The following is a 27,395-nucleotide window of genomic DNA, read 5'->3' on the forward strand; positions in this document are numbered from 1 at the left end:
CTCGGCCCTCTTTGCAACTTCAAAAGACAACATTCCAAAAGGCAAGACTCTTCAGCACATCTTTTGTCCTCGAGAGTGCACCACACTTGTGTTGGAGTTAGGGTTGCAAGGAAATGCACATAGCTTGGAGAAGACGAAGGAAGCTCAAGGCACACAATAGAGAGTATATTACTTAGTGTGCAATGGAAAGATTGGTAGCCCTAGAATGAATGGACATATATACAATGCATGGGGGGAAAAACCTCCTAAAGAGGGAAAAAATGACCCGGCAATCCTAAGTGTGTTCACACACATCACTACCACATGTATATGGTAACAAATGCCCCCTGGAGTGATGTGGTGAAAGAGAGCTGGCACATGAGTAAAGGGAAGTGCCATGCCCTAAGGACATGATCAGTCCACAAAGGGGAGTAAGCCCAAAGCTTTGCGTAAAGCTTCGAACTTCTCACAAGACAATGCCTTTGTGAAAAGATCTCCAAGGTTGTCATGTGTTGGCACATAAGCCAAGTTGATCTCTCCTGCTGAGAGTAGTGGTAATGCACCTCAATGTGCTTTGTGCGAGCATGAAAAACTGGGTTCTTCGCAACTGCCAGTACTCAGCCTCACAACTAGAAGTGGCCACAATAGGTTGCTTCTTGCTCATCCATGATATACATGAATTGCCAAGCATGAAACAAAAACCACTTGTGAACACTCATGTGTCGAAACAACCAGCTCAATCTGAGTCTGAAAAAACATGTAAGTCTGGCGGCAATGATCCCCCCTTGGGATAAAACAATCCAAGATGTAAAGTGCCACTCAAGTAGCAAAAAATCCTCTTGACAACCCGTCAATGCTTAGACCGTGGGCTATGTATAAATCTGTTGACCTGTGAGACTGCGAACTAAATATCAAGTCTCGTGTTGCATACATGAATGAGGCATCCAACAGCAGTTTGGTAAAGAGTGACATCTGCAGGATCACCAGCATCATGAAGACTCAATTTCAAACGTGTTTCCATGGGAGTGGCAATAGGTTTGTAATCCTCAAGTCCAAACTTACATATCAATGTCTCTATGTAACTTTTCTGACACAAGGCAATACCACCATCACACTACTTAAATTGTATACCCAAGTAATGATGCAACAACCCCAAGTATTTCATCTTGAAAGTAGCATTCAAATTAGACTTAAATACAGCAATATGTCTCTCATTTGGTCCAGCGATCAGCAAATCATCTACATAAAGAACCACAATGAGAAGTACATCACCCTCACGCTTTACATACAATGTGCTTTCTGTTGGACTGTTACGAAAGCCTCGTTTGACCAAATGAGTGTCAATCTTCTCATAACAAGCACGAGGAGATTGCTTCAACCCATACCAAGCTTTGTTACATTTGTACACCTTATCCTCTTGTCCTTTTTTGACAAAACCGTAAGGCTACGTTACATAAACTTCTTCAAAATATATCAACATTCAAGAAAGCAGTAACAATGTCTGACTGATGTACATCCCAACCAAAATGAGCTGCCAATACACATAAAAAGCGCACAGTAGTCATACAAAAAGTGGGAGCAAAATTTTCTTCATAATCTATGCATGTTTGTTGTGCATACCCCTTTGCAACAAGTCAAGCCTTATAGCGATCAATCTCACCATCCGGCTTGCATTTCAACTTGTAAACCCACTTTGTACCAATGGGCTTTTTGCCAAGAGGCAAATCACATAAAGTCCATGTGTCATTTTCTATAAGTGCATCATACTTTGTGAAGCTAGATATGGCATTTCTCAATTGTTTGGTGAAAATTATGGTGTAGGGAAAGGACCTCAAGTGTCCTTTCCCAAAAATAATTGTGACCATGTGGCGATCGGTGTTAAATGGGAAAGGACACTTGAGGTCCTTTCTCGTCCGTCAAATGTCGGGGGGAGGTGGGCCCACCGCACAGTGTAGCTGCAGACATTCGTAGGTGTAAGATTAGCAACATGCATTCCAATTGCTTGCATGGTAGGCGTTGACTGGCTCTCATGGCTTTGGATTCCGAGTGTTGACATGTTGCGTGCATGGTTGTCAGCCTGTCGCTCTCACCATTCCGCCTGCAAACATGTCAGAAGGGCACACAATTCCCAAGGTGGACTTGCTGTCACATCATTGGATGCTCAAGCAAGAATTCCAACTGCTGACCTGTCGACGATCCGTCGGCTGCTGCAGACTTGGATTACAGCCAGGAATTGCAGAGGGTTGGACGGCCCAGATCTACAACCCGGTGACCCCCGACTTTGACGAAGTGGTAGGCACACCAAACTTTAATTTGTAGGGTATGGTTCCACTAGTAATGTTCTCTACAAGGTGATTGTGTCTAAATGAGTAGGGGCATTGGTAGCAATTTATACTTTTAGCTTCATAAAGAAGAATGGTACAAGTGTGCCAAGCACTTGCATCCTTAGTTTGTATTATTAATTCCGTATACTTTACCCATAATCATAAGCCTTTGGCAAGTCTACTCCAAGACATGAGTTGAGTATTATAAGCTTTATCCATAATCACAAGCTAATGAAAACACTTCTCCAACATATCAAGTTTATCTTATGCCGTGTTAACCCTCTCAAAAAGGATAGAAATAATGTCTTTGTAAGCTTTTTTACAATCTAGCACATGCACATGAACTCCAATCTGCAATCTTTTTAATGATGCTTGCAAAGAAATTATATGTAGTGAATCATTAGTGGATTAACAAACAAGGAGCCAATTCAGGAGGAACTCTCATCTTTGAAACCATGTCAAAAACCATGGATCTTGCTCTCCTATGGTCGGTGATACCCACAAATCCACGTGTATTAGTCGGGCCAATATCGTATTCATAAGACATTACACCGCCATCAACGAAAGTAGAATGTGAAGAAAGTGGAGGAATGGTAAGAATATGCACAATTTAGGCAAGAGCATATTGTTTAGCTTCAATTATATATCCCTTTAACAGTTTTCACGTGTCCAAATGATACAAACAATTAACCTTGTGTCTCATAAAACACCTTGACATGAGAATTCTCCTATTTTTGTTGCGGCATGGAGAGGACTTGCATAAATTTTATAGCCCTAGGGTTCTAAACCAATTCTTGGGCTTGGTTACAATAATCAACATTTGTAATTTAAAAGGTTTCTTCACCATTTCACCACATGGGTTGTATGCATATAACCTACAAGTCTTATGAAGAATCCACTTGAAAATGGTTCTCTATTTCCAGTTACATTGTTGAGAAGGCATTCAATATAACAAGCCCTATATGGGAAAGTTGAGTGGTGGCAACTCATACTTTGCATCTTCAGGCAAACTAGCCAAGAGTCACTATTTAAGAAAAAAGTAAAAATTGTCTTTCATAGAATCATTAATTTGGCATGTGGAATCATTGAAGGAGATATATGGAATGAAACATTGTGATTTAGATTGTCTTATAGCTTGTTGACAAAGATCTTGTGATCTTAATGTTAGGAATGGGATCGTGCTAGCTAGGGTGGATGAAAGAGAAACATAGTGTTAATGTGTGAGTGTGTGTGTGTAAGCAAGATTATCACTCAAGTGAATTAGGTTCCAAGATAGAATTAGCTTGAACTTATAAACACAATCTTGAGTATTGATTTAGCTTAGCACAAGCTCACCATAGACAAGCATGTAGTGCAAAATAGTGTTGTGTTTGTTCATTCATGAAATGAGCTTTAAGTAGCTCTACAACCTTGCTCCATAGCATGCGGGATAATTCCACTCTCCTCTCCTTGACTCACACTTTAGGACAAAGCTCACACTTTACAATCCTCCCCTTGAGGTTAGGACTATGACAAAGTACTGAACATGCAATATCCACACAGGATGATAATATCAGTGTCCACACAGAATGGTAATATCCACATAGGACACAGGATGGTGATATTCACACAAGATGATAAAATCCACACAGGAAAATAAAAGTCCTCCCCTACAAGGAGAGAGTTTGCATCTTCAAAATGGGTCTTCATAAAAGACAAGATTGCTCTCGCCTTCATCTTCTTTGTCTTCTACCATGTGAACTGACCCTTTGATAGGTCTCTTCCCTTCGTGGCTTCTGTTGCTGCTTTCTCCACTGCTACTGCCTCCATTTGAGTAGCACCGAGAAGGAGGGTGTCCCTTCTTACCACATTTGTTGCCAGATTTGTTTGTGTAGCAGTCTTCCGCTACGTGTCCCATTCTTCCACATTCATAACACTTTCTTCCGTTTGTCGATGTCGATGGCGAATACCTTCCCCTTGAGGATGTTGCGATAAAAACTCCTCCTGATGACGTTAGGAACCTCTTTGCTTTCTTTCTTCTGCTTGGACTAAGTTGATGACATCTTGAAAAGGCAGTGGGATGGGGTGCTTCTCAGGCAGCGGGCAGCCCAGTCAATTTGGTCAAGCCGGGCAGGTCAGGTAGCATTCGGGCACGCGCGGGCAAGCGGGGGCACACCGGGCAGGCGAGGTCAGACCGAGCGGGCTCCGGGCAGGCTCCGGGCAGTCGAGGCAGGCGCGAGCAACTCCGGGCAGCCAGTCGGGCAGGCGGGGGAAGATCTGTCAGTGCCGAAAAGGCTTATACGCGTGAAAACTCCCCAACAAAACCGACCCGCTTAAAAGCTGGTTTTCATGCAAATTTCGGGTCCGCCCACTCTCCCTCAAATTAGGCACGGGTATTGACCCCGAGACCTCAAGAGCCAAGAATAGTGTGCCTAAGTTGGGCTAGCCAACAAGCCCACCGGCTTGCTTGTGAAGAAGCTCCAAAAAATAAACTCTTAAACTCGAGCTTAGCAGGTTTCCATACACACACACCTAAAATTAGAAATTTTTTGGGATTGGAGATGAGGGGACTCCCAGGATTGGAATGGAGCAATCGAGGGCTCTATGGAGAGCTTCAAGATGAGATGGTTAATGCTTGATAAGTACAAAAATCGGGAAGATTAATTGAGGATGCAAATGATTAGAAAATTGGTTTTAAAAAAATGACTAGAAATGCAATAATAGGTGCTAATTCTCTCCCCAATCAAGCTTACCTAGCCATGGAGGGTAGTGGCCTCTTGGGTGTACCAAGGACATGCCCACACATAACTAGATTAGTGCTTAATTAGTGAAATGCAACTAGTTATGAAAATGTCAATGGGACGTAACAATAATTATGAAATGCTAATCGATCTAATGGAGATGCTAATTATTAACACACACTAATGCATAATGACAAATCTAGCTAGCATAACCTAAAGCTCTGATACCAATTGTTGGGAATGGGATTGTGCTAGCTAGGGTGGATGAAAGAGAAACATAGTGTTAATGTGTGAGTGTGTGTGTAAGCAAGATTATCACTCAAGTGAATTAGGTTCCAAGATAGAATTAGCTTGAACTCATAAACACAATCTTGAGTATTGATTTAGCTTAGCACAAGCTCACCACAGACAAGCATGTAGTGCAAAATAGTGTTGTGTTTGTTCATTCATGAAATGAGCTCTACAACCTTGCTCCATAGCATGTGGGATAATTCCACTCTCCTCTCCTTGACTCACACTTTAGGGCAAAGCTCACACTTTACACTTAACATGTAAGCACTTCACTGAAAAAGGGAGAGGAACCAGAATGATCCTACACACAAAGGCTAACACCATATTGGCCCCAAAGATTCACATCTTTTTGTAATCACAGCACATTGCCACAAAGAAAACCCCCAAACAGAAAAAGGAGTTCGAAACATGCATAAGAGACAAGGCAGTTCTCTCAAAGAATTTACGAGAGTACAATGTCACAACTTCCCATCAATCCCACAAGAGTTCTACTAGTCAATCTAGCACCTTGACACGTCATCCTATCTTTTCTTGCTTCATATCAATAAACTTTAAAAGAGCAACAAAGACAACTTTTTGAAGTACAATTGTGGAGAAAGAATTATATCGATGTGCCAAATTTCTTGTAGAATCATCACCTTGAGCTTCTCGACTTTGTATGCACAAACAGGAGGTCTTTGCAACACAATGCATCACTACTATATTAAGAATGATTTCTATACTAGATGCAAGCACCAAAAACATTTCCCGCATGACAACACTTGAGTTATGCAAAGACCCATAGAGACAGATGGATGTTCTCAATTGAAAACTTTGTAAAGTTTTCACTTGCAAATACATCATGCTACATAGACAAGGTCGTAGACAACATTCAAACAACATTCAAACAATTGCCATAAGGCCATTATGCGCTAGAAGAGTTCCAATGCCACAAACATACTCACATCAGACCTTAGAATTTTGGTTAGCCCAACTGGACCCCTACTTGCACATCGTAATCAGGTAGGCTTGTTGATGTGTGCACATTAATTCCATTAAGCGAGGGCAAAAACCAATGGGCAATTGAAACAAAATATTTAGCACAACTCGTGTACTCTCTTACTTCATTTAACACATAGCCTTATAGTGGATTTTGCCTATGTTTAAAAATTTGTCAAACCTTCAAAATGATTAAATGAAATAGAAGCCACACCAAAGGTCCACTCTCCTTAGCTCATCTCTAGCACTGGTCATGCATTGTTGGAAGACGTCTAGGTCTTGTCCACTTGCCGAGCTCAAGAGTTTTGGATGAAAATAAACTAAAACTATAATGAAATAAGCAAAAACCGAAAGTCCACCCCCTAGTAATATGCCAAATATGCACACATTCTTGACACTAGGTTCATGTCAACCTTCATGTGCTTTACCTTAATCTACCTGAACCCCTAGGAAATAGGGAACAATTCATTCTTATGCTAATGACATCCTATCACATCTTCATCCAGATGTCTCAAAATCAAGCAAGAAATTACTCACTTGAGGATATTTTTTGGAATTTTCCTTTGGCTCCTTACTCGTCCCTTTCCTTTGTTTGGATGGTATTTTGTTTTCTTGAGACGCATTGTTGCCCAATTAGAGCATTTGAGGTGTCCTTTCAAAGGAGAACGTGAACTTCTGCATGTTAAGCACTAGAAATGACGTACTTTTATTATTAGACTCTTCAAAGGTTAGCATTGACACCTCGACATTAAAACTTAAACCGGAAGAAATCTCACAGTTGTCATTGGTGTAAATGTAGGGGGATATCGCTAAACGAATGTTGATTCAATTTTTTGGAGTCTAAGGCAAGTCATGAACCACACAAGAATAGTCTTTGATCTCATGGCCCATAGTCTTGTTGGTGAAATGAAATAAGGGAGCAACTTCACAAGAGGTCACCCATCCCAATATTGTTCCTCCACAAGCATGCTTAATTACAAGGTTTCCATGTTCTAGTCATCCAAACCAGAAAACCTTGAATAAGGGACCTCCAGTCTAACCATTTATAGAAACCTGAAGTTCGAATGGAATGTGCGACAAAAGTTCATCCCCAACAACCCTCCCCTTGCCCTTTGGAGCCTTGTGACAGTCTCCAATTTGAGGCCTCATGATCAAGAGACTAAACATTTTGGTGGTCTTACAGCCCTGTTGACTCTAGGACGCTCTTCTTCTTGACAATAGCTATATACATGGTAGTATGCATTTTTTCGCCCCCATAGGGTCTAACATGAATGGGAGCAACCACCGCGAGGCTATCCCATCCCAATAATATCCCGCCATATGCACGCTTAGTTGTTCTAGCCATCCAAACCCCAAAACATTGACTGTCCCCGCATATGCACACTTGGTTGTTCAGCCATCCAAACCCCCAAACATTAGGTGTTTGGGACTTCCAATCTAGCCATCTTCTAGAAGTGTGTGTGCACACAAGGCAGAAATTATGATGGGTTTGAAATTAAAGATCATCTACTCTCGTGTGTGTGTGTGTGCGTGCGCGCGCGCACGCATGTGTGTCTCAATGAACCTATAGTAAAAAGGGCAACAAAACCTTTCACCCCGCGCATTCAACATTGTGCATTCTTTTTAAAGGGCCAAGAGGAAATAAGAACAGAAAAAACTTGAGAGAAAGCTCTTGAGCTGACATATTCATGCCTCTGGGAAAATATGATCGACTGATTACAAACCTAAACAGCCCCTAAATTTTTAAAAGAAAACTAGGAGGGTATAAGGAAAAGCATGCAGTTAGCTCTATCAAAGTTGGCAATCAACTCTAATCAACTATACAAGCCCTCACCAACAAAATCCCTGGAGAAGCCAGCATGATACAGGGATTGATTAGATTTGCTAAGAATCAGGGGGAAGGTGAGTCGCAAAAGCAGCATACATTACTCTGCCACTTCAGCCTGAACTAATTACATTTTCAGATTAGACTGATCGGTATACCGTGCATATATGTTACATTGCCAAATACTGTCCGAGAATGTTTAATGCCGTGCTCTCTTCCAAGCTTGATCCTCCTCAAGTTCTCCTTTCTGTAAGTTCATCATCAAAAACAATTTATGTTATGCTAGAGCATATTCATTGCCTAACAAACAATCACCAGCTTAGGATAAGATCCATTCAGTTTTCTGCCAACAAGCATATATTTATTATATACATATGACAACAGATGATGACAGAAGAAAATGCGGAGCACATTTGACTGCTTTGGGACAGGTTTCACCAGCATTGACAAGGGTCGATTGACGCGGAACTGCACAAGGTGTGTGTAGAAGCATGGGAAAAGGTTAAATGAGGTCGTTTTTGCTCTAAAAGGGACAAAAGGCAAGATTTTCTTTCAGAATATTCTAGAAATCTCTCAAAGGTTGAGAATTTAAAGACTCTACAAAAGCCAAAGTTGATCCTCTCAACAAGCCCTACAAATTGATGCAAACAGTTTTCAGTTTCCACCATCTTCCAAAATTAGGTTTACAGCCGCATACGGTCTTATGGAATTTCTTGAGCTTTTATATTTGAAGCATCTCACAGTGGAGATTAGTGATGATTTTCTTGGTCTTCAACAACTCGAGCAAAGGAATTTCTCATTGGACATTTGGTTCTAAGTTGCTCAAGTTGTCAAGCATGAAGTTATCCTAAAGGAAGCCATCACTTTATTGCAGAGGGGGTGTACTATTCCGTAGATGTGAAACAGGAGGAGGAATGCTTCTTGCATAGAAAGCATTGATTTTCCTTTCTTCTTAATAATAAGTTAAGGCTCATACAAACGAGGTGTGGAATGAGTTTTGGCATAAACGGCTAAAAGATATAGCCTTGCATCGTCTATGTGCTTGATATACTATGGGGCTATGTATGAGAGAAGGTACAAACCAACACTAGATTGATATATTGGATTTGACATCATGATCATGCATGGTTTAGCAAGGTATGATTCATCGGGCATGCTATGGAAGTCAGCACAGTCAACAGGGGCCCTGGACTTTTGGACTACAATCTTTAGGCCATTCTTGTGTAGATGCTCTTAATTTTTCCCTTTCCCCTCTCTTACCCTAAATCTTGGGCTATGGATACAAACCAACACTGGATTGATGTATCCCCCCCCCCAATCTATGTTTTGTGGTTTATGACACTTGATACAAACCAACACTAGATTGATGTATTCCCCCCCCCCCCCCCCCCCCCCCAATCTATGTTTTGTGGTTTATGACAACTATTTGTGTTGGAGATGAATGACTGTAGCATTGTCTCCAAGTAATAAAAAAGTCTCCAATAATTTGATTTTGCTTGCATGACTACAAGACGCATTGATTGTTAACAATATTGGTTGAGTGTTTATGTCAGTCGGTGTGATCACAAATGACTACTCTTATTTAAGAAAGGATATGTGACGACTTGGTGACATTTGCATGAGAACAAGAGAAGCGTTGAGCAATGATACCACCCGTAATCACCTTCCGGACAGATGACTCACCGAAACACGTAAAATTGCGACCGAAAGACTTTGAAGGAACTGAAAGAATCCCACTTTCACTTTGTAGACTGCACGAGAGCCGCGGAGTTTCGCTATACAGCGTATTGGCACTCAAATCGAGCCGCTCTGGCGGTATTCCTTCATTAATTGATCAAGAGAATTTTACGTGTGACCCACAAGTGAACAGGACATGAAGGCAGATAATTGGGCTAAGCTGTTTGTTTAGTACATCTTTAGGATTCATGCCATGCCTATTAGATAGAGACCCTAGGTTCACAAGTTTCTTTTGGAGAGCAATGTGCGAGAATGTGGTTACTACACTCAAATTCTCCTCATCATTTTTTGCACAAAATGATGGACAGTTACTGAGACTCGTATTGGACTTGTATTACATCTCTGAAAAGGACAGTTAGAGATTACTGAGACTCGTATTGGACTTGTATTACATCTCTGAAAATAAGTCACAATGGGAGAAGCATTTGTGTTTGGTGGAGTTGAATGCAACAACATTGTACATACATCAATTATGAAGGCACCATTTAAGATAGTCGAGGGTGGCAAGAAGGTTCTGCCTATCTTTTGCACCAAGGAAAAGATCTTTTAGGCTGATCATTTTGTAGAGGATCTAGCTATAGCATTTGCTAAGATTAAGGAGGCTTTCCAGTATTCTCAAGAATGACGCTAGGAAGCAGCAAACAAGAAACATCGCAACTTGAAGTTAAAGGAAGGTGATTGGGTGCTTCTTAAGTTTCAGAAGACGTGATTGAGAAAGAAGCAGGGTAATGAGAAGCTTTAACCAAAGCTTAGCATGAGATATTATAGGCCCTTCCAAGTAGCAGATAAGATCCATGAGCTATCTTTTAGACTTAAGTTGCCAAACACTTGGAGGATTCACAATGCTTTTCATGTGAGTCTATTACGACCTTTGAAGGGTGAGATGTGAGAGGACAGGGTGTCGGATGAGCACCCCAAGGTAGAAAAAACAGAGATGATTATTATAGAGCAGATCTTAACGCACAAGGAAAGGAAAGTGAAGTCACTGGATACATCACCAATTGGACTTCTTCTTCTTCTGCTTCTGCTAGGGTATATGCACCTCGGACGAGATTTGCAGGTTGGCTAGGGTCTCTGGGTCTTCACTGGCTTGACATCCCCCCATCAAAGAGTAATCGTCCGCGATTATATGCAAAACAACTCAAGTTAGATTAAAAAAATTGTCGGAGTGTCACAAAGTGATGACGTGGCGGACAGCAGAAACCCTAATTTCTGCCAAAAACCCTAAAAAACCTGCAAACCCTAATTTTTGTCGAAAACCCTAATTTCCAATAATCGCGGAGGCTGAAAAAAGAAAAAAATTTGGAAAATGATGAGAGACACAAATTTCGCTTTTTCTCTACTTAATGAGAAAGAGAGAGAGAATGCTTTTGCTTTCAAGTTTTGACTCTCTGTGAGAGAGAGAGAGAGAGAGAGAGAGCGATTGCTTTTGATTTGAAGCTTTTGGGGCTCTGCTTTTGGGCATCCCTTGTAACCTTTAAATTAGTGGTGAGGGCCTCACTTCTCAGAGCATCTGGACGCAGAGTCGAGAGTGAAACCCTAACCGCTCTCTTGTACTTTGATGATTGATTAATACAAAAAGAAATACCGAAAGGGGCGCCAGTCTTTGGGGCCAATATCTCTAGGCACGGAACTCCGCCGGGCCAATGCAAATCTATTGTGATCTGTGAATTGTTTTGAAGTGGTTAATTGGTGCTGTCGCGATTGATTTTTGACTTGGAGTGTCCAAGTCTGTTACACGGAGGGTCAATCATGAGCGTCATTCAGTTTTCTCATTCCATATCGGAGCTCTTGATATTCTAGCAAAGCAAAATTAGCCGCATACACCCAGACCGCGTTGATTTGTAATGGGTGTCTCGATGCACTAAAGAGACATACCCAGGTAATCACGATGCAACATGGATGCCTACATATGCATGTTACAAGACACAACAAACACAACCGTTGATCACTTCTCCCAAACAGAAGGTCGTACACATGAAGCTACTCAACAACTACCGCCAATAACCTAAAAAGGTCAAGGCCATGAGCTTAGAGAACTTATACAACTAAACGCTCCCCAGACCGCAGCCTGCGTCACTTGGAGCCTCCAAATACAACTCAACGCTCCCCGGACCACTGGCCCGCCTCATTCAGAGGTTTTCAAACAAGAACACTCCTCTCACGACAGCCCGAGCCGAAGATATTCAAAAAAAAAGTATCAAAAACCAAGCATTTTCAAATCGGCACCAAAGCAAGTTCAAAACAGATGAATCCATTTCAAACAAATTCCAAACAGTATTTTCAAACAAATTCTCAAACAAGGTTCAAAAAGTGTTTAAATACAGATCAAACTTGAAAGCATTCTTGGTGTATCTCGAGCAGTCGAGCTCAAAAAATAGGAGTGGCTTTCCATATTGAGACTTGCACCATAGTCAAAATAAGGTTCCTTCCATAAGATTGTAGCCGACCGTAGCATGGTCCATAAGCTCTTGAATAATCAACGGCTTGGACAGACAGTAATCCTGTAGTGGTAATGGTAGTCCAATGATATAGCAATCACACTCGGCCTCCAAGGTTATTAGCTTGAAGAGAGACACTTGATGATAGGTGTCTAAGAATTTCAAGTTGAAATCTATTAGAGTTTCCGTGGCAAGCATTTTTAGAATACCCCAGAAGCTGTCCTTCAATGGACGATGTCATGTAACTTCGGGCAAGAATTTTCTTGAAAGCTTGCCAAGTCCTTGGAGTGTGCGGCTTGGTAGCTATAGACATCCACCACTGCATGGCATTGTCTTTGAGAAAAGTGGTGGCTCGAAAGATCTTTGATTCTTATGAGTAGTTCCCAATGGCATAGATGTGGTCAAACTGTTGCAGGAACTGTAAAGCTTTCCTTGTATCTTTCTCTCCCGTAAAGGGGGGGAAAAATTCTTTGAAATCTAGAAACGCCATCTTGCTCTGTCTGCTCTTCATGGGCCGGTATGCTTTCAGAATAGCAACCGCCTGAAGCTATGGTACCACTGTAACGGGACGGGCACCACGCGCCAACTAAAAAGAACAAAATGAGACAGATGTTTAACACTTCAAACAACTGAACAGAAAGACAGAGAGAATCCACACGAGACGCGGGGTGGCGGAGTTCCACCCCCACAGTGCACTCGCCCCAAATGATGGCGTCCCTTTTGGTATTTCTTTATAGGGAAAATTACCAAAATACCCCTCTAATTTGTGGAAATTCCCAAATACCCCTCAAATTTCAAAAATTCCCAATTTACCCCTCGTATTTTGTCATAAATTCCCAAAATGCCCTTCAAATTTTTCAAAATTCCCAAAATACCCCTCGTTGTGAGAGTAAATTTATCCAAAGATAAAAAAAATTTGTAGCTTTTCATAAGAAGACTGATTGTCTATCAATACAAGATACTAAAACTAGAATTTGAGTTGGTTATGTAGGCTTTGAAGATGAATTGCTTCATTATTTTTAGACATAATTGTCTTTTTTTTGGGAGGTAATTTGTGACAAATTACATGCTAAGCACTAAAAAACGATTCTCCATTGTCAAAAAAGAATAAAGATTAGGAAATCGTGGACAATCCAACTAAAATAGATACAAGGGTATTTTGGGAATTTTTGAAATTTGAGGGGTATTTTGAGAATTTCCACAAATTAGAGGGGTTTTTTGGTAATTTTCCCTTCTTTATATTGCTTCAACAAGGTACACTGCATGTGGCTCTGCTCCGCTTCACCCATCGGGGAGAATGCAAGAGTGAGAGCCCACAGGGCTTATTTAAAGGCCCCAAACGATGGCGCCCCTTTTGGTATTTCTTTATATTGCTTCAACAAGGTACACTACATGTGGCTATGCTCCGCTACCCACTGAGTAGAATGCAAGAGTGAGAGTCCAAAGGGCTTATTTAAAGGCCCCAACCCCCAAAAGCAATTTACATAAAAAGCATACAGTCTATAAGCATCTGAACCCAAAAGCAAGCGCCCATTGGGCAGATCCGAACGTTGTTGCAGTCCGCAAATCGCGGATTTCTATAAAGCTACCACGTCAACATGTCAACGCAAATTGCGGGTATCCATACAGCAAGCCACATCATCAACTTTGTACGCAATAACTCAATGTGTGTGTGTGTGTGTGTGCGCGCGCGCGTGTGTGTTCAATAATTTAGGCCCCATAGGACGGTTCCATAAGTTGTTGGGGGTTAGTATTTTTAATCGTAACCCATTTTAGTAATTGGGACACTCAACGAGGATCTGTAAGTTAATGAGGACCTCTTCTTCTTCTGCTTCTGCTAGGGTTTAGGCCCCTCCGCCACGATCTGCAGATTAGCTAGAGGCTCTACCCATTTTAGTAGCTGGGACACTCAACGAGGATCTGTAAGTTAATGAGGACCTCTTCTTCTTCTGCTTCTGCTAGGGTTTAGGCCCCTCCGCCACGATCTGCAGGTTAGCTAGGGGGTCTGGGTCTTTAGTGGCTTGACACGTCAGCACCTTGTGCCAACAGACCCAAGATAAAGTCTAGAAAGCACTGAAAGCAATCTAGCAATTCAAAGCAGAAGACCTCCTCCTCTTCGGATAGTTCAAACAATGAGAAAAAGAGAAAGAAGACCAAGGAGTTCAAGGATGGGGTCAAACAGTTAGGTTAGATACATTTTCACGCTACAAGGATACTCATTGAGCGCTTGCTTTTACACAAACATTTTAATCGTCTTTTTGGGAGGTAGTTTCTCGAAAGCCTCCAAGGTACGAAGGGTGGCGTCTTATTTGAAAGGTAACGCACAGACATGGTGGTCTACTCTGCTGTTGTACAGAGAAGCACCTAAGAAGTGGATTAAATTCAAGAGAATTTTCACTTTGGCATAGTTAACGGATGAATATGAAAAAGATGTCATTACTCTTGGCATTATCTGAGGATGAAGAAGGAAGACACTTCGGTTGACTATTGCCACAGGTTTTGGGATACCTTTTTATCTATATCTACTTTTCAAAAGATCACCTTTAAGTAGCAGGTTGAGTGGTTTTGTTGCGGACTACCAAAAGAGATTCGACGGTATTGCCTGAACCAAAAGTCGGTATCCATTCAAAGGCTTATGGGACATGCCAAGGAAGGTTTGGCGTAGCGTGCAGAGTACTTTGTGGTGGGCACGTCTTCACAAAGTGTCCAAAGAAAGTACCAAGGGAACCAGCTGATATTTCAGCAGAGACGTCTAATGATTCAAGATGATGTGCAGGTGAACATGGGGGACAAAGTAGCAACCTACAAGTCGGAGGGCACAAAAAAAAAAAAAAAACAGAAGGGTAAGCTAGGTCCACAAATAATTTGGTCAAGATCAGGCATTTTAGGCTCTTGATGCAAAGTGGATGGGGGAGGAGAACTCCGCAAATTCTCTTAAAATTTGAGTTTTACCTTTAGACTTTTGGATTTTTAGCAGTGTCTATTCCTTAAGTGCACGTCGAATCAACAGGTTGAATCTAGTGCAATGCCTCCTTGAGATTTTAGGGATACCATAGATTGAACGGTTAGGGTTTTGATGACCTAACCTTGTGGAACTTGAAGAGCTTGGCCGAGGGGCCCTAACTGTCACAAGACGGGCACCACGTGCCAATAGAAAAGAACAGACTGAACAGACTTTTAGCACTTTAATAACAACTGAACTGAGAGAGAGAGAGAGAGAGAGAGAGAGAGAGAGAGAGAGAGAGAGAGAGAAAACGTGACACGAAGTGACTGAATTCCACCCCAGAGAGTATTGGCCCCAAACCTTCGCGCCCCTTTCGGTATTTCTTTATATTGCATCAACACAGTACAAGCGGGTACTCCAGACTCTGCACCTTCTCCAGGAACTTGGAAGCATGCTAGAGAATGAGGCCATGGCCTCATATTTAAATGCCCTAGGCCCCAAAAGCAATTTACATGAAAAGCCTTCAAAACTCAAAAGCTTCTGGTCCAAAAGGAATGCCAAAAAGCTGCCAGCACGTTTTGCAGAATTTCGTACAACTGCCACATCAGCACTGTCAGCAGAAAATCCGAAGAACTGCCACGTCATCAGACAGCTGCTACGCAAATCCTTCTTTGTGTGTGTGGGGGTCCTGCTTTATTTTAATCCTTTATGTCACTTGGGCCACATCGGACGGGGTCCCATATGTTGGTAGGACTTCTTCTGTTGTTGCTTGTTCTTCTTAGGGTTTAGGCCCTTCGGCTGTGATCTGCAAGTTGGCTCCATTCTTCAGGGCTTGACACATCAGCAATTTGTGACATCCCCCCTTCTTAAAGGAAAGTAATCGTCCGCGATTACAGCATATCTGCAAAAACAACTTAAGTTAGCTCAAAAATTTTCGAGGGTCATTCCAAGGGACATTACGAGGGACAATCAGTTTGCTATTTTTTTGTTAAGGAGTTGGCTTCTCCTTTCTTCTCTTTTGATCAAGGAGTTGGCTTCTCCTTTCGTTCAGTTCGGAACTCTTGATATGCTGGCGTAGTAAAATTAGCCATCACACCCAGACCGCATTGATCTTTCGCGGGTGTCTTGATGCACTAAAATTACATACCCAGGCAATCTCATCCAATTAGGAATATTCAGTGGTTGGCACATCATCATGCAACACAAATGCTCATATATGCATGTTACAAGACATAGAAACATAAAACCGCCGATGACCACTCCCCCCGTAAATAACCATCCAGGTCCGGGCCATGAGCTGTTCAATGACTCCCTCATCACTCCTCCCGCAAATAATATAAAAAGGTCTGGGCCATGAGATATAGAGGCCTTTTACAACCAAACGCCCCCCAGACCGCAGCCTGCATCGTTTGGAGGTGCTGAGAGTAACCACTACTCAGACTTCTTAATACTCCCCCCGTAAATAACCATGCAGGTCCGGGCCATGACTAACAACAACAATACCCCCCCCCCCCCCCCCCTAAGTAGCCACAAGGGTCCGGGCCATGAGTAAACAACAACAATACTCCCCCCTAAATAACCACAAGGGTCCGGGCCATGAGTAAAAACAACACTTTTCAATCATTCAATACTCCCCCCGCAAATAAACACAAGGGTCCGGGCCATGAGTATGAATGAGCAAGCATTCTCAAACATCATTTGTCACTACTCCACCCGAGAGTAAAATCACCAATCAATGAAACCAATATTAAAACCAGAGTCAAACATTTCAAATCAGTACCAAAACAAGTTCAAAATAGATACCATCCATTTCAAACAAATTTCAAACAAGATCACCAAACAAGTTCAAATAGAACTCGGACTTAAAAAGCAATCTCGACATCAGTCGAGCTCGAAAAGTCGACTGACTTTCCATCCTGAAACCTACACCAAAAATCAAGGTTAGGTTCTTTCGATAAGGTCGTAGCCAACCACAACATGGTCCATCAGCTCTTGGACAGGTAGTGTTCCTCTGGCGGCGATGGTAGTCCCAAGCCATAGCAATCACAACGGACCTCCAAGGTCATCACCTCGTGAAGAGACATCTACTGAGAGATGTCAAGAAATTTCAAGTTATACAACGCGTTTTGCGGAATTCCGTACAACTGCCACGTCAACACTGTCAACGAAAAATCGAAAAACTGCCACGTCATTAGCTGCTACGCAAATCCTTCTTTGTGTGTGTGGGGGTCCTGTTTTATTTTAATCCTTTATGTCACTTGGGCCCCATCGGACGGGGTCCCATAAGTTGGTAGGACTTCTTCTTTTGTTGTTGCTTGTTCTTCTTAGGGTTTAGGCCCTTCGGCCCTGATCTGCAAGTTGGCTCCATTCTTCAGGGCTTGGCACGTCAGCAATTTGTGACACTGACCCTAGAAAAATAAAGAAACTGCAAATCTGTTGACGTGGTAATACGGTAGATCTCGAAAATTGTGTTGACGGATGGCGTGACATTCTGGCCCGCAAACGCACTAACCGTTGATGTGGCATGTATGGCAAGCTTAGGCTGATTTAGCACCATGTTTTTGGGGACAGATACTTTTGGATCAAATGCTTGTAGATCTAAAGCTTTTTGAGGCTATACTTTTGGGCAACCCTTGTACTGTTTATAAGAGTCCTTTGGGACCACTCTGGAGAGCATCTAGTCACAGAGTCTCGAAGAGTTGGACCCTCGGGGAGTTGTACCTTTGTGATCGGCAATCAATAAAGAAATATTGGAAGGGGCACCAGTCTTTAGGGCCAGTGCATCTGGGACAGAACTCCGCCGTTCCATGCCGACTCCCGTCTTCTCTCTCTATTGATTTCTCGCTTGGAGTGTTTAAGCCTATAACAGCAGCAGGCTTGCACCAAATCCCAAACTTCCCCTCTGTTAGTGTGCGTGCAACGTCGACTGGAACCGGCCAATCTCTGCAGCTAGATACTCCGGCGCCAGAGGCGAAATGGTGGACTCAGTGGGAGCGGACGAGGGGGCTGCATTAGAGGCCCTCTGAGGCGAAGAGGCTGAGTCATTCATCCAAAACTGCTCCCGCTTCTATGTGAATAACAATAAGTTCATGAAGGTACAAGCGTCCAATTGTCCACCTCTCTTCTTATGATAGAAGCGCACTAAAAAATTTCTTGTTTTTTGGATAATGGCAGGTAATAAGTTTCTTTCGTGAAATCTGTCACAGCTCAACTTACCTATCATCTCTAGGTGAAGGAATCCATCAAGGTCAGCATGAATTAAAGATCTACGTTGTCACATTTAAAAAGCTGGAACTGGGGACATCATGCTTCTGATACAAATCATTCAATACTCAAACTCTCAGAGACTTGGCCACCTTCTCCTATCATCCTATTAAAGGGTTTCCTTTTTCCTTTTGCAAACTCCTCCCCCCCTTTCTTCTCCTTTTCCCCCATGGGAATCGGCTTGCGACTATGCAAGACCTACAGGCCTTTTCACTACCATTTTTGTACCTCATATACTGTGCATATATGCATGACTAAGCTTCTAAGAAGGTCATAATGTAAAGATCAAATATTCCCTCAGCTTCATTCCCAAAAGATCCCTTGAAAGCACGGATTGCAAGCAATCCCTTCAATGGGCTGAAAAAATAAAATCCAAACTAGGCTTCTCTTGGCTGACATTTTCGAATGCTTCAACGCACACAAGAGGCAGATGTGATGTAGAAAAGGCACCAACAGCGCCCTGGTTCTCGTAGTTCAAAGATTAATTCTCCTACAAGGCTTGCTCACGTTGGTGGCTGCTTGTCTACTTGGCTCTCTCTATGCAAGCTTTATTGCTTCCCTCCTGCCTTACGCTACAGTTCTGTAAGGTGCATGTCACCATCTACAAAATTCTCCAGCAATAAGTGATTCACGGTTTTATCTTCCCCCTTGACCTCCACTTCTTCTCGGTAAATATGTCCACCTTTTCCTAGAGAAGGTGCTCACTCATTGCTTGAACGTCATTCAAGGCTCAGAGAAGCCCCACTATCTCAGTGTACCTACCAGTTGATAAGCCCCATATAGTGGAATCTCTCTTTTGCATGATATTTTCGATCACTGCAAGCATTGAAGTGTAAATGACTGAAAATCTCAAGTTTTCTTTGAATTGAAGACCCCAGCTTGAATTGTATAACCACTTTCAGAGGAAAAAGCCATGGGATGCTGATCCAGAAGATAATGGTTTTTTCCGAGCACAAAGCTCTGTCACAGAGTTGTTCTACTCTTCCCCTCTTAGCAGAGTCCTCTGAAAAAAACAAATTACTGCAAAAAATCCTCTACTTTTAAAGGGGTAAACCCTTAAGAGTGTCCAGTACTGAATGCACAAATAAAACCTCTAACTTGGAAGATATTGCAGTCGACTTTTTTAGGAAAGATGAAGGTAAGACCAGCTCTAGTCCTTACAAAGACGAATACCTGATGTTCGTGTCTTATCGATCCACCTCGGAATGCTAGCAAGGAATTCTGTCTTTGAATTGGTGATAACGAGCCTTCAGACTGCAGTCAACGCTTAAAATAAGTAAGGGCAAAACTTTATAGCAATAACCATGCAAAACAGAGTACAACTGAGGGGTACCATTAAGAAAACATCAGGTGTTGATTGGCATTTTGCATGCACTATGGGCCCCTTGCCTTCATTACTGGCCATACCAGGAGCTGTGTTCAGATATACAGCACCCTTGTACATCCAAAGATCTGTCTCATCATCATAAAAATCCTCAAATGGCTCCCCACATAGCGTACATGCAGCCTGATCCTCGTCTGCTGGAACAGCCGGTTCTCCACTGCCCTCCACCTTACAGGCGCTCTGTAAGGTGACTGCCTGTTTGCAAACAGATAACCTAGCACCTTTCAACCACTCTTCCTTTCGTGGAAACCAGCTTCTGGAACCCTTTCCTAAAAAGTTTTGGGTGCTGTTCTCAGGAGCATGTCGTTCCATGTGCTTCAGAAGGTCATGCTGAGACTTGCACCTGAGGCCACATGTTTTGCACTGCTCAAGTAAGCTTGCATACAGCGCATTAATCACAAGATCGTGCCGCTCCCGTAATACATCTGTCTTGAACTCAACGCCAACTGATGCATGTCTTGTGTCCACTGAAGAATGCTGAGCAACATTTAAGATAGGCCCCTGACTTACGAGGCTATCGGGTACAGCTGTTCCAGAAGAACCATCCAATACAACAGCTGCAGTTGCCCCTGCAGCAGCCATGTTTTCGATGGATGGAGTCAAAGAGATAGATGGAATCGAGTAAGGCAGTTGTAAAGATGGAGTTGCACTGGTGGCAGAGATTAGTCCTTGAGCAACAAGTGAAGAAAGAAGAGTAGAGATGTTAGTATTGAGCACTTGTGGTGGTGGGTTGCCTTCCTGAGATGGCGGGGGTGGACGTCCAGGAGGGAGAGGAGGTTGAAGCACTTGACCAAGATGAGGAGCATGCACAGAAGCAGCAATGAAGGAATTTTTAGCTTGTGTTAACCAAGCAATAGTGCCACTAGCAGGAAATAAAGGCTGAGGCTGTCCCCCAGAGATGAGTGGTATAGAACAGCTTGCAGACTTGTTAGGTGGGTATACACTTTCAGCAGAGGAGACAGTAACACTTGCTGCCAGAAAACTATGACCATTGGAGTTCTGTGCCCCCAATTGAGGCACATCAGCCTTTGATGTTTGTCCAAACTGTTGAAGCTGTAGATCTTGTTCATGTTGTTGATGCCGTGCTTGTTGTAGTTGTAGTTGTTGCCGTCGTCGTTGCGGATGTTCTTCTTGTTGCTGTTGCCCTTGTTGATGCATGATCACACTTTGCTGAAATTGGGATTGCTGATGCTTAGCTGGCATATTTTGAAGAGCTGGTAAGTGTTCTTGCAATTGCTTCAATGTTTTCAATAAATCGGTTGGAAGAGGGAGAGCTGCCAAGGAGTTGCAGTTACGTTCAGGCATAGAAGGTTGACCCTGAGAAGTATTTTCTACTTGGATTAATTGTGACTGAGGTGCCTGAAGTGACATCAATGGCTGCCATGCAGACATAGGAACTGCTTGATTGGGCAGGGAAGAATGAATTGTCACTTGCTGCTCAGGAAAATTAACCTGATTTGCCATGGGTATGTTCCCATTGCCTGATGGGTTAGGAGGAAAGACCCATGATGCTTGTGGAGGCTGAGTGCCTACTTGAGGCTGACAGACAAGAACTGGCCTCTGTAACACTGAGGACAATCCAAAAGAAGGCCCATCGGCATTTAGAAGAAGTGGCGATGAATGAGGCTGGTTTGGTGGATTCAATAAGAAGGGACGTAACTTAAGACGCATAGAGGCACTTAAACGTTGAGGAGATTCATGAGGTATCCGATCAGCAGGAAACTGATGCCCTTGAACTAAGCCAGGATTAGCGCCAAAGACACAAGCATCTCTCACAACCCCCATCTCCAGTTCCTGGCAAGAAAAATGAACTTCCCAAAATTAACAGAGCCCCAGAAGGGTGTAATTGTCATTAGATCACAATGCCTAAAAGAAAGTGGCTCACTCTTTCAAACTTTTGCTTGAATGTATCAGGTAGTGACTGATTGGCTGCATGTAAGGGTGCATCGTAGTGCCTAGCAGCCCTATCATGGATGACAAGATTATAACTAAAATCTTCTTTGTCTGTTGCAATTTGTGAATCTTTACCTCCATCACCTAAAAAGCACGCAACTTTCCTGGATACTTCTAAATGCCTCTGATTTTCCATAGACCTTGGGCTCTTGTCATTCCAAATGTGCCTTTCCTCCTCCCAGATCTTTTTCAAGCGTTCCCTGCCTTGGCTACCATCACGCTGAGGCAGGACCACCCCTGAAGGGCTCTTCAACATTGGTGGAACTCGGACATTACCATAAGCATCTATCAAAAGCCTCGGAGATGACTGCACCCTATCAAGAATACTTCCCTGCGTGTACCTTGGTTTCGGTGACTCATTCACAGAGGCACTCAACAAACTGCCATCTTCCTTAGGCCAGGACTTCTCCCATGAATCTGTATTTTTTGGAGTCTGATTCCCTGTCTTGGCTCCTATGTCAGTACAGACATAATCATAATCTAGAAAATTATCCGCAGAGACCTTCATGCCAAGGTCAGTAGAAAAACTATTTTTTGGAATGTCTGCTGTAAGAGGCTGCAACACAGGAAAAAAAAACCTTTTAAGTGCTCAAATAAAACTCAAAGAGCATTAAACAACAATGCTATATTGGTACCTACAATTTTAAGTTATTCCACATACACAAAAACACACACAAAGGCTTAACAGTTTTGATAGTCCAAGCTACACTGTTCCACAACATACTAAACATGCTGTTTGCGCATCCATCTTGCATACACGACATGACACAAACCATACAAGCACATAGAACAAGGCTCAAGCACAAAGAACAGGCATCAACCTTACCTCCCAGTCACAGAGCCAATTCAGGGCCAGGGACCCGGCAGACACTCGTTGAGCCCCTTATCACAAGGGTTTGTGTATCATACCACACAACCAACACCAAGTCAGTGTGCAGGTAGGGCTGCCACGGGGACCAAAGTGACGAGTCTTTTAAGTGTGGTGGATAATGAATTATACCAGATACGCGTGCATTTTAAACTATTTTTTGCCAGTAAGCTGCACATGACTTGTTATTTCATTTACAAACCACAGGGGAAAACCAGAAGAACATCACATCCATAGAGTCAACGGCATTTGAAAAGTGGAGAAGCCATACAACCAGCCACACATGGCTTGTCAACCAACCAAACAACAGGAAGGAACAGAAACAATCAAAAACATGCAAGCCACACAACCAACCACACACCCACTCCCAAAACATGCGTACACATGAATGGAAGAGGCAGCCAAAAACAGCACACAAGAAAGAAAGCGCCACACAGAGCAAGCAAGACAAGAAGCCCACACATAGAAAAAGAAACTCAGAAGCAGCTTTGCCAAATCGAAAGTGTCACAAAAAAACATGCCATCACACCCTCCCGGCCCCCCGGCCGAAAGAGGAGGACTGGACCGGACAGTAAGGCACTCCAAGACTTGCAAACACAGCAGAGTTGGCAAAGCTGGCGCAGAGGTTGCCTTAGCAGTATGTGTTGCACAATCAGATGCAAGCCATTATGCTGATCTCCCACATCAGATGCAGAGGCACTGATCTGCTAGAGAGGACCCTCAAGGCTCATATTTAAAGGCATGCGACCCAAAAGCAGCAAGGCTAAAAACAAAGGCGCCTTGAAGCTTTGCTTTCAAAAAGTAACACCCAGAAAGTTAAATGTGTTCAAAAACTGGCTGAAAAGCAAGCCCACCATGAAGCAAGTCCTCACTGCCACATCAGCAGCCCGCGAATTGTGGCACGATTTGCGGTGCAAAATGCAACGTATTCTCCAAGTGCCACATCAACACCGTACAGCTATGTCCGTACTACCACGTCATCTTTATTCGCTCAGGTAATGACAATTCACCACAATGTGACAAGTAATCGCGGAACCAATCAAAGGCGGCACTGAAGTCATGTCACCCACAGCAAGTTCACATTGAAGGATCATCGAGTTGGGTAAAGTCATGACAAGAGTCGCTGCAAAATGTTCAGAGGAAAATCTCAAAAGCTCCAGGGTCAGAGAATATCAAAGCTTTGAACCCTTTCACTTGTCCCCAAGCTCTGCAAAGTTCTCCAGACCCATCATGATACGTCACCACATTGAGACAAGTAATCACCCGTGATTACAACCAATCAAAGGAGACACTAGAATCATGTCACCCACAGTGAGTTCATATTGAAAAGAGTCATCAAGTTGGGCAAAGTCATGACAAGAGGTGCAACAAAAATGTTCAGAGGAAAATCTCAAAAGCTCCAGGGTCAGAGAATATCAAAGCTTTAAACCCCTTCACTTGTCCCTGAGCTCTACAAAGTTCTCCGGACTCATCATGATACAAAGTACCAATCACATTGGCAATGAAGACAACTCAGGGTTTAGGAAGTTTGCTAGGTTGAGGGTTGTACGACAAGTTGGGTGGTTATAGAAAAGGGCAAGCACGAAACATCGTTAGCACTAATTGTTGTTCCTCAAAGCTTCTCTTTGCGCAGCATTCAAATTTAGGGTTGGAAAAGCTTGTGAGTTTGTGCGGTTAGTGTCGGAAGGTGTAGGAGTAGGAAGCAGGAGAGCATTGCTAGAAGCAAGTATATCATTTGTGAAAGTAAGCTTGCCAACCATCATCTTGTAGCCAACAACTGCATGATCCGTAAGCTCTTGCATGGTAGACACTTCAATGTTAAGACCATACTCCACAATTTCCCACACTAATCCGCCAAACTTCAATCCTTAAAGATAGAAGCAGGAAGGTAAGCATCCTAAAACTTTTGATTGTAGTCGCCAAGGGTTTCCATGGGATGCATCATCAACTGGTTCCATGCAGAGAGAATATTTAACTCAAAGGTAGGAGTAAGGTAGTTTTCAGAAAAAGCACTCTTGAACTGTGACCAAGTCTTGGAGCAGAAGGTTAACTCCTCCGTTGCACAGCATTTCTTTGAAGAATCCTCCAAATCAGAAAAACTTATGAGTCTTCTCTATAACAACATCAAACTGTTGAAGAAACTCAAAAAATTTTAATCAATCCTAAACACCATGGAAAGTGTCAAAATTTATCATAGAACCACTATCTTTAAACGGTTTGGGCCCAGCAACTAGGTGGGGGATAATAGAGAAGTAGCCCATATACATTGGATAGGGTCCTAGCACCAGAGAACAAAAGGGTCCAGGTGATGGTGGAGGTGGTGGTGGCAAAGTAGAAGGAACTATAGAGGTAGGAGGATTAGGCAAAATAGGATTCTCAATGGCCATGGTGCAGAAAATGTTACACACTTGGACACCCCAAGTTAGAAATCTGACACAACACACGAGAGTTGCACAGAAGCTCGTGAGCTAACTGAGGGGAAGAGTGGCCTTGGGTTCATATTTAAAGGCCCCTTGGGCTCTCAAACACAGTACATCAAAAGCTTCAAACTCAAAAGCATCATCCCCAAAAGCTGGCACTGCCCCCACGCTGCAGCGCAAATCACGGAATTTCGTACAACTGCCACGTCATCAGCCAGCGCAAAACGCGGAGCAGCCACGTCAGCACTTTTCACTCAATCTCTTTTTTTTTTTTTACTCGTGTCCCCAGGGCCCCATCGAACGGGATCCTATAAGTTGGAACAACTTATAACTTTAAACCCTTGTTAGTTTCCAGGTGGACATGCCACGTCATCATTTTGTGACAAAAAACACCTCCCATTAAAGAAGATTGTGAAGGAGGAGCAATAGGAGTAGAAATTGGAAGAGTCAAGCCATGTAATCAAACCCATGTGAAAACACATATGTATGTGTGATGTGGGCAAGCCAATTCATCATCCTATGTGGCAGGATAAGCACCGTGTGTGAGGTCAACCATGTGTGCCAAAAGATGCCTCTCTAGCTCTACAAAAGAGCATGCTTTGGCCTATCAGTAGCACTCCAAGGTCGTGCTCCCCTTCTCCAGCTCGTCCTCCTACTTATGTGCTCTCCCCTCATGCAAGCACCCCCCTCGCCTTTGGTTTCTTGTCGTGCTGCCCTTTTCCTCAGTAACTTACGACTCTGCTCCTTGTTGACGGCGACGCTCCCTCTTCAAGTCGTTTTCCACCTGCTGTGTCTCGCTACCAAGTAGTGCTTCCCCCTTTTTATCTGCAAGTACTGCTCGTTTTTATCTTGACTTTTCGGCCCGCAACTTATTGACGGCGCTCCCTCTTCTCTTCTAGTAGCACCCTCTTTTTACCTTCCCTTAGCATTGCTTTTCCTCTCCTTTTTCTACATGGCGCTCGCCACCCCAAGTTTTTCTTTTTTTTAACTCCACTTTAGAATACCTTCACACCTCTTGCATGCCTTTGACTCTCCACCACATTCTTCCCCTTTGGCCTCCCTTCACATGCCCTCAATTGCCAACCTTCTTTCCACGTTCATAGAACACTTTTTGTTCTCCCACTTCAACCTGCCGACCTCAAAGTCACCCGTTGCTTTTGAGTTAAGAAACTCTGCATGCCATAGCATGTAATCACTTCCGACGAGTGATCGGACAGAAAGACAAACGGTACAGCAATCTACACACTTGTGATACCACTGTCACAAAAAAAAATACGGAAGCGTACACTAACGTTTAATTGCACTTCAAATACTCAAGAGAATTAGAGAGAGAGAGAGAGAAAGCTTGACACTTCATTGGGGACCAGAAGATGGGCTGGTCCCCCCCCATAAAGAGAATATCTTTATTACTAAGGGAGAATCTTTACAAGCACGGGAACGAGGCGAAAGCCCGTCCTCTATTCTTTCTTGGCCTTTTTCTGCTTCTGACTGAGAGAGTAGAACTGCTCTCTGACTACTGAGAGGATCTTTCCTCTTCTGCGAGATTTTGGTAGCTTGGCACCAAATCTATCGCATGGTCCTCGGGTCTCTCTGGCGGTAATTGAGACGGTAATGAATCGGAAAAACAGTCACTATACTGTTGTAAAAACTGTTGGGGTATAAAGCCCAATGTGGTCGCCCAGGTAAGTGGGCGGGCCGCCAGGTATGTACACATATTCTTTTGTTAAAACCTAATAAGAACTCACTATGCTCTACACATTACAGTAGAGCGAGTTCACCATATCGTCGTGCTCTTCTTCTCGCACTCTCTCTCGCGTCGCACTTCCGCTCGTACTCCTTCAACTGGTATCAGAGCTCAGATCGAGGCTCGGGGCAACACTGCAGGAGGCTAGAGTCACCAGCTCAAATTGGAGTGAAATTCGACAGGCGAAGACACGGCCACCGTTCGGCTTCGTCAAAGGTCTGCGCAGGCCATTTTCGACTACGTGGTCTCAACGGGTGCAGATCCGACTCTGCAAATTTGGGGTTTTTGGCCTACGACTGCAGGTGCTGAGGATATCGACACTCCCAGAGTGTTGATTTGTGACTGTCTACACATCGAAGGACGGCTCACAGTTCTTGGAGGCGTGTCACATACGACACGGGCGCATCTACACACAGACTATAGGCGACATCCACTAGTTCATCAGGTAGCTTGTGTTTGCTGCTTGATATTCCAGATTTCATCCTGACATTGCAGGTACTTCCACATGGGATGTATTGTCAGA

The 27,395-nt window shown here is 43.2% G+C and overlaps 1 protein-coding gene across 1 annotated transcript in view; it reads right to left on the reverse strand.

Moving 5' to 3' along the window:
* Nucleotides 1-8,057: 8,057 nt before the first annotated feature.
* LOC147433964 (polyadenylation and cleavage factor homolog 4-like) overlaps nucleotides 8,058-27,395 on the reverse strand; it is a 78,402-nt gene continuing 59,064 nt past the window's right edge. Inside the window, exons 4-7 of the mRNA XM_086490581.1 lie at nucleotides 21,773-22,396; nucleotides 19,837-21,681; nucleotides 19,677-19,757; nucleotides 8,058-8,364 (exon numbers count right to left, since the gene is read on the reverse strand). Of these exons, the coding sequence (XP_086346707.1) occupies nucleotides 8,317-8,364; nucleotides 19,677-19,757; nucleotides 19,837-21,681; nucleotides 21,773-22,396 (2,598 nt within the window). The 3' untranslated portion in view covers nucleotides 8,058-8,316. The remainder of the gene's footprint in view (nucleotides 8,365-19,676; nucleotides 19,758-19,836; nucleotides 21,682-21,772; nucleotides 22,397-27,395) is intronic.

The sequence above is a fragment of the Adiantum capillus-veneris genome, chromosome 19 (genome assembly GCF_014529385.1).
Source record: "Adiantum capillus-veneris isolate H3 chromosome 19, ASM1452938v2, whole genome shotgun sequence".
NCBI lineage: Eukaryota > Viridiplantae > Streptophyta > Polypodiopsida > Polypodiales > Pteridaceae > Adiantum > Adiantum capillus-veneris.